An 11,210-nucleotide genomic window follows, 5' to 3' on the forward strand; every position below is an offset into this window, starting at 1 on the left:
GACGTTTTTTAATTTTTTAAAGTGCCCCTATTATGCTTTTTCGGATATTACCTTTCATGTAGTGTTTATTATAGCTGTTTGTGAATGTAAAAGGTCTGCAAAGTTTCAAAGATCGAAGTGCACGATAAATGAAGTTGTCTCCCAAAGAAACGAGTCATCAGTTATTTCATCCTTACTTCCTGTATGAACCTACATAGGTTTGTAACAAATTTGCATAATGCCAGCCTATTGTCTTCATTGGCTGCCCGTGAACAATGCCGATATTGTTGCTGTTCGTATCTCTGTGTTCTGAAAATCTGAGGAAGCCTCCAGAGCTGGAATTCCAAAACATGCTGTAAGCGGTAGACCAATCACAACAGACTGGTCCATGATCTGACCAATAAGCAGAGGCGGTTCTCGGAAAGGAGGGGTTTAGAGAGACCAAATACTTTATTGAACCATTTCAGACACTGTGAGAAAAGAGTAGGGTTGGGAATTGAAAGTCGATTCCAATTCTGGAAATTTTGATTCCTTTTATCGATTCCTTTTGTGAGCTTTTCAATATGACTTTAAACCATTCAAGCGCGAGACGACTCTTGCGCTGTTTTCTGTGCTGCGCTCACAGAAAAAGTGATTTTATTGTGATTTTAAACCATTCAAGCGTGAGAGGACTTGCACGCTATTTTCTGTGCAGCACACAGGAGTAACAGTATATTGTGCAGCTCTTAAAGTGACAGCAGCGTAATATTGCTGCTATTATAAAACTAATCAAACAAAAGTCAAAGAGGAAATTCACTCGCTGTTCTTTTTGTAACTATATTTGTAATGTATATATTTTTATAAAGTGCAGTGTTATTTTACATTTGATTAGTTTGTGTACCTGAATATTTTAAAACTGTTTATTTTAAACGTATCTTTGTTTAGTTGTATTTATGTGTTTGTTCAGTTGTATTTATGTGCTGCGATTTGATAATTTTTTTTATCATTTACTTGTCTTTAATAATGCTTGAAATTTATATTAGTTAGGCTAGTTGTTTGTGCTATGGTAATTTTAAACCATAGGCAAAAGTTCCTTGTGTTAGTGTTCTTTAGCCTGTTGATGTTCATGGTATTCAGCTACAATGAAATGTTTTGCAATAAGACGTAAAATAAATGTGAGTGATATCTACGTGTCTTTTTGGTACCTTATTGGAATCGAAATAAGGAATCGATCAAAATCGGAATCGATAAGTAGAATCGGAATCGTTAAAATTAAAACGATACCCAACCCTAGAAAAGAGGTGATGCCGCAGTCTATAGTATGAGAAATGTAAAGCAATTTTTTATCTTTGCATGTAAACTATTGTAGGAGACCTCCAAAACAAAGAACCTTAAAAAAAATAATAATAATTGTTTTTAGACAGGGCACTTTGATGGGTTTTGGTTATCTCATCGGATTAAAAGCATTTTTCAAACAACGCTTCAGGAGAAAGTAACGCATGATTACTTGCACCGTGAACGATAAACTCGTTTGAGCATTTTCTGTTAGGAACTGTGTCTAAAATAACTCTACAGTATATTTGCAAAACATAAGTACTGCTCACTTTATCACATGGATATCACACAAACTATTAAAAATGGTCACATTAGCCGGGGAAAAGTATTGCCAATAGTGTAGTGATGCGCAAAGCATTGCTCAAACAGAAGTAACTTTCAAACTAAGCAGCATTCGGTTGCTCAATGCTGCCGATCCACATGACCCAGTATCTGCATGGTGAAATCCTTTACCCTCATGTGAAATTCCCAATCATGTGGATTGCTATTGAAATGACTGAATTTCTCCTGCAAAAAATTGCAAACCAACAGTGAATGCAACACTTGGCCCAATTAACTGCCAAACAAACAAATCGACATACAGACATTCAAACGAAAGAGTTCCTTTCAAATACCTATAGAAATTCTTTAGAAATGAACCCCCATGAAAGCAGTGTGACCACCAGAGGGCAGTGCTGTTACAAAAGTGCTTCAACACTTTTTGACAGGTTTTTTTAATTTTTTTATCATTGCTGTTGAATGTTTGCTTTGGTTTTCTTGAGAGCAATGTAATATAATTTGTATACAGAAACAATGTATTGATTACAGTTTTGTTTAATTGATGTAGCTTGTTCTGCTGAAGCTGTATTGGTGGGAACCCAGTCTTAATGAACGTATTTTAAGTATTTAATGAATCTTGTTTGTGACATATTACAGATGCGCCCTCCGTGAAGCCCTGTTCTCCTACAGGTTCTGCTGCCAAACCCAACAGCTTCTTATTCCGCACATCTTCACGCTGCAACGTCAAAACTGGTACACATATATACACACACACACACACACACACACACACACACACATACACACAGAGGTTAATATAGGATTGTAGGACCTATAATCTTGATTTGGTCAGTAATATATGCTGTACCCTATTGCTCTTCTCAGGATCAGGAAACAGTTTGGCGGAGTCTGGCCGCAGCGAATCACGTTCCACACTCAGATCCCCACGAGAGGACAGAACAGACATCTTGCAACTGCGCAAAGTAAAGAGGCATCCTGTATTACTCATCTCTCCATCTCTAGCTCTTCTGACACACCTTACCCCATTTTTGTTACGATTATCTTATTTTTTTACCCCTTGTTTACCTTGGTCTAAGTCTTTATTTTTTATATTTTTTATCTGATTGCGTAGTTTAAGAAGTATTTTTTGATGTATCTTCCCAGTAGTATCACTCTTTCCATGTTTCTCTTCCAGTGTCTGGAGTCGCGTCTGAAGGTCTCTCTGCCTGACGATCTAGGAGAGGCGTTGTCCAATGGCACAGTTCTCTGCCAGTTGGCCAATCACGTGCGACCTCGTTCCGTGTCAATCATCCACATCCCCTCACCGGCAGTGGTGAGCTAATGCTTGGATCTTATTCTCATTATGGTCAAAACATAATCTAGTATCTCCAAAAACAAACACTTGTCTGAATTTGTATGTGTGATCCTTATTTGGAGGAAGCTGATCCCAGACCAGGCTGTTCTTAATTTGCTTTCTAATGAATATATGTGCAATCTTTCTGTCTGTTCAGCCAAAGTTGAGTGCTGCCAAGTGCCGCCTCAATGTCGAAAACTTCATTGCTGCATGTCGTAGGCTTGGAGTCCCTGAGGTAAACATAAATTTCATCTTTTATTGTTTGCTTCTTTTATCATCCTCCGTATTATTTGTCTTCTTGAGACGTATTGTGTGAACTGTTTGTAAACAAGACAAATCCACTTCGCCCACTAACATGTGACTGTTAATGCTCTTTTATGTTGTTTTTCAAGTGCTTCAAGCTAGATTTGCTACTTTTTTGTGCTCTCTATAGCTTTTTATTTTTTGTCTTAAAGGGGTAGTCACCTCAGGTAGTTCATGATGTTCCAAAGCAAAATGACTTTCTTCCATGGAGCCCCAAAGGAGATGTTTAGCAGAATGTCAGAGCTGCTGTCTTTTAATGCAGTGAAAGTGAATAGGGACAAAAAGGACAATAAAAGCACCATAAAGCCATAAAAATCATCATACAAGTAGTCGTAACCATGTCTTGAACATTGTGGGGGACCGAGTTTTTTTTTTTTTTTGGCTTATTATTTAAAGTTTAGTCCGTTAAATTTAGTTCAAAATTTTTATAATGAGCGAGTACATCATGAATCCATTTTCCAAACTGTGTTTTTCCTTATCCTGAATCACTACAGTATATAATAAGTGTTTATATTCGGACTATTATAGACTGGTACGGGTCGTACCACTGCGGAGTATCCCAGTGCCATGTATCCCGTATCCCGTAGTAAAGTTACGGACTGCAGCTTTAAAGGAATCAAATAATTAAAGGATTAAACGGGATTTAAGGGAATAAAGAAAAATAAAAGTTCTAGGTCTAATTGTAGTTATTAAGCAATAACATAACTATTTGGATATAATATTTTATTTTAAAATATGCACACATTCACTCTTATTCACATGCCTAATATGTCAAAACTGCTAAACATTTCTTATCTTCACATTCAGTTATGAATTACATGAATTATGTAAATGATAGCTTATTTTCAGTTCAGAAAAAAATCAAGTAGTTTGCATCGCTGGGATATTAATGTCCGTTGTTTCTATTGTAAAACACTTGTCAAATATTAAATGTTTAGTTTAGCTACTTATGTCTCTCCACTCCCTCTTGCACCATTTCTACCCAAGCTGTCAAACTGACATCATCAGACTGATGCTCTAACAAGGTAAATGGGGTCAATTTAGATTTCATGATGACTTCAACATTCGAAAATGAAGAAATTTTAATTGTAATTTTGTAATGATTTTTATGAAATACTATTACTATTTTTTTTAGCCTACTATAGTATTGTTACAAAAAAGATATATATATATATTTTTTTTTTTTGTGTAATAACATAATAACATTCGATTCCATTTATTAAAGTGGAAAGTTATTTTTTTGTTAACTGAAAGAGGTTTAAGTTTGTTCTTGTAAAGATTATACCACTTGTGTCAACACCCAAATCTTTCAAGCCCTAAAAGGATGGTTCACATAAAAAGAGTAAAATGTCATTTTTCATTTTTTTTGTGTTTTATTATTTCTATATTCTATGCAGATGCACTCTCCAACAATCACCCCAATCATCGTAGAAAGATCGATCCTTTCCAAACATGCTGTAGCTGTTTAAGTTAACCTAGTGAAATTTCCTGCATTTCTCATAATATTTACCGCAGAAGAACAATATCTCTTTTTTCCAATATCATTCAGCCTTAGATATGGTATGTACAGTAGTTCTATAAACATCTCATTTAGTGTTCCACAGAAGAAAGTAAGTCATGTAGGTTTAAAAAAAAAAAAAAACACACACACACACAAGGTGAGAAAATGATGACAGAGTTTTCAGTTTTGAGTGAACTATCCCTTTAAATGACCCTGCTGTCATCTGTCTTCGTTCAACACTGTGTCCATTCATCTTTGTTTGTCCTCTTTGCATTGTTCTTCCTTTCCTTTGTCTGTCTCTCTCTCTGTTTCTCAGATGGAGTTGTGTTTAGCGTCTGATGTCCTGTGCAGTAAGATACCTGCAGTGCACCGCTGTGCGACGGCGCTCCTGGCAATTGAGGAGGAGGAGGTGAACGAGGACAAGAACGCTACCTCTCCCTCCGTCTCTCCTTCCTCCCCTTTTTCCAGCGGCTTCCTGCTCTTCTACTCTCTCCTCATGGCTTTGCTCTACCTGTTATACTGCCAGCTTATAGCATAGTGCGAGCGAGTATCAATGTGTAAATGTAACGGATACATCATTTCTGTACTGTGTACACACATTGTTGACAAGACCTGCACATATATAACTCCCTACACATATTGCCTTTCAGCTTACACATTAAAGCTCCTCAGATATTCAGGTTTGGAAACATATATGAGAACCTTCAGAAGCTCTATAAATGGTGAAATACTGAAATATATCGCAAATTATCAGAGGTCTAGATCAAATATCTACATTTTTCCACATCAAAAAAGTTATAATCAAGTCCTCAATGGTCACATACTCCTTTTTCTGTTGAGGATGTAGACTTAATCTGTACGTAGACATGTTTTCCACTCGTGAAGGGCTTTTCCACCGGATTGACTTAGCATTGCTGTTGATCCCAGGATAGTTTATACACCTTCTAGAGGGAATGACTGTCTTTGTAATGGATCTTGTTATCCTAAGAGTTTTAAAACACTGGCACAAACTCCCCTTTTTTTCCTCTTGAAGGGCTTTAAAGTGCCTCAGAAGCTTCTCGGTTCTTTCTGGTCACACAGCAGTGCAAATTAGTTTATAGCATCTGGTAAATATGTTAACAGTGTGGCTATGGTACTTCTCAGATGAATTTGGTCTAATTCACACGTTGTAGATATCTGTTAGGGTCGGGACTGCGTGGACTATTTCACTGTCCTTTTCAGTCGCTCATATCTTGTTGACTGTGACCACCAGAGTGCAGTGGTGTTTCTAAGCTGTTCATTTAACACTTTTTGACGGTACTAAAATGATTCAAAGCTGTGTTAACTTGTTACAGTTTTTTTTATGTTCATTTGGGGATTTCTCGAGAGCATCTTAATATAATTCCTGTATGAAAACTGTTCACAATTAAGTTATTGTTTCGGTTTATTTATGTTTTTCCTCTGTGTTTTCACCAAATGCAGCTTCATCAGAACAGTCTCGCTGAGCACATTACATTTGACTAATTAAATTGAACAGATTAATTGAGTAATATGCTTTTGATTGCTTTTATGATCATTTTGAACTGGAGGGGGGGGAAAATAGTAAGAGTTTGGGGACATTAATAGCATCTTTTAACTGTGTATATTAGATACTGCTCATGGATGCACAATGTGGATAAGCAGACATTACCAAATTACACCATTTTTTTTTTTAATTGATGATGAAATGGTTGTGAGTCCTGTTTCTCCACAAGCCTCTTCAGCTGCCGTTTCCTGATTCTAAATGTGGCCATAGTGTGTTTGTAGTCCTGTAATGTGCCATGAGCACCTATCTTCCGCGGTGCTGTATGCTGATGTTGCTTTTGTATTCCGTGCCTACTTAATGTGATTTAGAAGCTTTGCCGACAGTTTACTAACGAGCAGCCTCTCATCTGCTGTGAACGATAAGAAGAGAGAGAGAGAGAGAGACTGGGAAACAAGGGTAGGTGAAGGGATATGTGCTGTGGAACTAGTTACCAACATGCATTTCTCATCCTACGATGTCTTAAACATATTTTAAGGGATGCTGATAGGGTTTTATAACATTATACATCGTTATCAATGCTAAAGCTAATCATAATAGACATTCAATTTAAAATGAATCCACTTTGAAAATGAACTCAGACATATTTCGCATAGATGGACTTCATCACATTTGCAATAGAGGCTTTAGCCAAATGAAATGAGGATTGTGAAATGCTACTGTCCATGTGGAAGGCTTTTATAGAAGATGACTGATAATTCTACCGTCCTTATACATACGTTAGACAGTTTAGAGGGCACTAGATCTACACGAATGTTTCCGTCCAAATGTTACCTATAGTTAAAACTGTTGCAACACACGAAATGTATTTTGTTATATTTATAAAATACTGTGTATTTAAGAAGTTAAGTTTATATTGATATAAAGAAATTTTTGTTTTGTCTGTAAAGAAATTATTAAAAAAAGGAAACTGATTTTTACGTGTCGTCTGCTGCTTTACGTGTGCTTTTGTCATATGTTCATGACTCTCGCTCATGATTAATTCTGCTTTGGTTCTTTGTCTCTGCTGAGGATGAAATCCTCACGTCAGCTCGTCTCTGTAGCTTATGAATCCAGATATTCTGTGCCCTTTGCCAAAAGGTAAGTGTTGATCCATTGTGTGGGTAGTAGAAAGTAGAGAAAAAGTAAGTATAGCTACACACAGTAAAAGTATACACTACTACACAGTGGGGTAGCCTACTCATTGCTAAAATATATATATATATATATATATATATATATATATATATATATATATATATATATATATATATATATATATATATATTGCTGATATTATAATTTATATTAAAAATGCCTTTTCAGATTTTTGGACCCCACTGTGTGTGTTTTTTATATTCTAAGTAAAGTAGCCTATATACAGTTCATAAGTTTGGGGTTGGTAAGAATTTTTTGTTAAATGTTTTTGAAAGTCTCTTATGCTCAAGGCTGCATTCATTTGATAAAAAAAAACATACAGTAACAACTCTATGAAATAATTTTACACTTAGTTTAGATAGCATTTAATTTGCACAAAAAATACTTTTTGTTTCTATTTACAGTGTTAATAGCATCAGTCACATGATCTTTCGTGTGATTTTGGTGCTCATAAAAACTTTCTTGTTATCAATGTTTAAAACAGTTGTGCGGTTTAATATTTTTGTGGAAACCGTAATGCATTTTTATTTTCATTACTTGATAAATAGAAATTTTAAAAGAACAATTTAGGCTATTTGAAATTAAATCTTTTGTAACATTATAAATGTCTTCACTGTCACTTTCAATCAATTTCATCCAAGAAAAACTTACTGACCCCAAACTTTTCAATGGTGTATAGGTATATACAATACAGTATATGTTCATATGAAATGTACTGTAAGAGATTTTGATGTATTACATTATTTAGATGAAAATATTGTCACCCATCAGCACAAACAACTTCACAACACCCAGAACAAACCAATTAAACAAAGAAAATAACTTGAGTGCAAGTATTCACCCTTTACCATCCATTACATCTTGTATGCATTCTTTTTAAGCTTTTTCACATAGTGACAATGGCATTTTTGCTCATTCTTCTTTTAAGAGTGATTTGCATTTAGACCCAACAGTTCAGTTTCGGATTCATTGAACTGTAGACTTAAAATCTTTAGGGTCTCTCACATACAGTACAGCTGCTCCAAAGCATTCAGACTTTTAATCAACACTAGATGTGAATGTGATTGCCCTGAGCAAACAGCATTTTTAAATCATCAGTCATTTTTCCTACCACACTCACCAGTGTTTCATTGAAATCATGTGAAACACCTCATCTGTGTACAGGTGTACTTTAATCAAGCAATTATTTTGCTTACTTCTGAACCCATTAAAGTGTGTCAAAGCAGGAGTGTGAATACTTATGCGCTCATTTGTTTTCTGTTTATTATTTTAATTATTTATTAATTAACTGGCCAGCTCATTTTTCACTTTGACGTTGTGAAGTACTGTGTGTTTACGGGTGAGAACAGTTCAGTTAACCCTCTATGGTGTTGCATTGTCTTTTAATGATGGAACTTTTTTCCCCCACATAAAATTGTCAAATTCTTAAGAGATTCTTAAAAATAATATATTTCTTTTAGCAACTCTCTACAATTAGAGAATATTTAATTTAATTTCAGGATTCTCCTCAAGTTTCCCTATAATTAAATGTATCTTTCTTTTATGAATTGATGCATTGTGCATTTGGAACTTCTATAAACTCATTTTTTATGCTGTTCTCTGTGGCATTTCTAGAATATAAACTATACTATTATATACCCTGTGATTTTTCCTGAACACATGAAACATAAATCATAATTGAGATCTGCATAATTCTAATTACAATAAACACGTCCAAATAAATAATTCATAGCAGTAATTGATGCCCCTAACAATAAGGAAATACATCACTGCCATTTGCCATATGGATGCATTCATATTTTCTCAGTTTACTGATATTAGAAAGACGTGAGAATCTGAGAGCAAAAACAGCGACTTAACTTACCAGAGAGGCAGCAAATATCCAGATGTTGAAGAAATGTTTTTAATAGGGCAATATGAGGAGCACGTGTTGACCCCCAGGAAAAACAACATTGGAGACAAAAATCAAATTCTTTGAAATTTGAAATTCAAATTCTTTTTTTGGCGGATTCTTTAAAGACAGTGATTTCAATTCAACAATGCTGACGTCATTGAATTTTTTTTTTGAAAGCCAAGAAAGTGAATTAACCTCCCGTATGGCCAAACGGCACAATAGTGAGTTAAAACATAATGCGTTCTTATTGTGTTAAAGCAATGAGCTTCACGCAAAATCTGATATACACTGCATGTGTGATTTACAGTCTGAATATGGCAATAAGAGCCTATGCAACTCGTCCATAATCTATATTTAATGTATACCGTTAGGGTTGACTGAACTTAATCATTGGAATGCATGATGGATTCACAAGATGGTGAAGTGCTGGCTTGTTATGGGTACTTCAGCCTGGAATGAAATCGCATCCTCTCGGTGAAGAGCTATAACTGCATGACTGCATCTCTGAAAGACGGGGTCTTGCTGCTGTGCCATATAGTCGGAAATTCAAAGAAATGAGTTGGTGATCAAGTGTTGTTCTGCATGCATTGCCCGTCCTTCCTGTATCCGTGTGTCACAAGTGCCTCTTGTGCGTGTGATCCTGTATCTTGCATGTTGTGGGTTCTTGAGATAACAGATGTGAGTTCCATTTCTCAACCATCCTTATAGGTGCATGGATAGCTTTTCATAATGAGTCAAGGATCTTGCTTGTTTACCCGGAGTGCACTTCACGCTTCAGCAACTCCTCTTAGAAGCCTATATTTGCAGATTTTTAAGGGCTTGCAATACAAGAATCAACATTCCTTGAGCCGTCTGTTTATGCCAGGATGTTTTGCTTATATTATGAACCATTTGTGTAAACACACTTATATTAGAATTCTTTCTTCTCCCCTTGATCAAATCCCACCAGGACATACTGTGTCCATCGCAGTTGATTCTGGAGGAAGAGGGGCTCACGCGTGTCGCTCAGACTGTTCAGGCTCTTCTGGAGGTGCCCACATCAGGTGCCCGTCGCTCATCCCGCCAGGAACCATGGGTGCTTCCCCTTCAATCCACCACTCCAAATCAAGATGGCGCCTCCTAGGGTCATCGACTGATTTTTCCAGCACATGTCAAATGCACATTTTTTAAATGTTAGAAATGATGATTATAAGCCATCGTGTAATATTATCTATAGCTTAAATGCTTAGCATTTTCTCCTGTTGCAAATGCATGTACAGAGAGTTGTGTAAATTACAAGAAAAATTCATTGTGGCTATTGAAACGGACAAAATGATGCACAATAAAGCAAATTTAACTTAAAAATTGCTTGTTTGTTGCATATTTACGGGGAATTATGAACATTGATGCAAGACGTTACCTAAATGAGCCTCGTTACTGAGGTAGTCGTCCGTTCTTGTGTAATAATTTTGTTGGTGCCTCCTCATAATTAAAAATTAATTACGTTTGTAATCTTGGCTTTATTACAATGGAAGTTTAATTGGTGTTTCACAGGTAATTAATCTTGCGGAGAGGCAAAGGTGGTCGTAATCCTGTGATAAGCTAACAACAAGCTCTCGGGCTCCTATTGTGACGTGTTCACATTTGGAGTGTTGGACAAACGATGTGGCTCCCTGTTGCCTTATTTAGCAATAACTGTGAAATGATATGTTTAATTAGCTATGAATTGTTAGGGAGTGTAGCTAAAAAGCAGAAACAGCCTTTTAACCTCTTTGTTTATATTATTAAAGCAATGACTGGAACTAAAACTTGAGAAAATTAGTAATTTACCATCAGTTGGGAATAAAGCTATAGCATATTATATTAAACAAAGACTAAAACGTTTAATTCGTGTGATTCAGCAGCTCAATCCACAGGACTTCAGTGGGAT

General features: G+C 35.9%; 1 protein-coding gene across 2 annotated transcripts in view; it reads left to right on the forward strand.

The window, feature by feature from the left end:
• The window catches only part of lrch4 (leucine-rich repeats and calponin homology (CH) domain containing 4), a 41,511-nt gene extending 30,866 nt beyond the window's left edge, over positions 1-10,645 (forward strand). The window contains exons 14-19 of one of the 2 annotated variants that reach the window (XM_077229549.1): positions 2,209-2,304; positions 2,437-2,534; positions 2,747-2,884; positions 3,063-3,140; positions 5,026-5,118; positions 10,251-10,645. In XM_077229549.1, coding sequence (XP_077085664.1) covers positions 2,209-2,304; positions 2,437-2,534; positions 2,747-2,884; positions 3,063-3,140; positions 5,026-5,118; positions 10,251-10,424 — 677 coding nt within the window. In that variant the 3' untranslated portion in view covers positions 10,425-10,645. The remainder of the gene's footprint in view (positions 1-2,208; positions 2,305-2,436; positions 2,535-2,746; positions 2,885-3,062; positions 3,141-5,025; positions 5,119-10,250) is intronic. The other variant, XM_077229550.1, reaches the window with a different exon arrangement.
• The last annotated feature ends 565 nt before the right edge of the window (positions 10,646-11,210 follow it).

Source organism: Siphateles boraxobius, unplaced genomic scaffold, assembly GCF_051911475.1.
Source record: "Siphateles boraxobius isolate OS27281-9 unplaced genomic scaffold, OSU_SipBor_1 130, whole genome shotgun sequence".
Taxonomy (NCBI): Eukaryota; Metazoa; Chordata; class Actinopteri; order Cypriniformes; family Leuciscidae; genus Siphateles; species Siphateles boraxobius.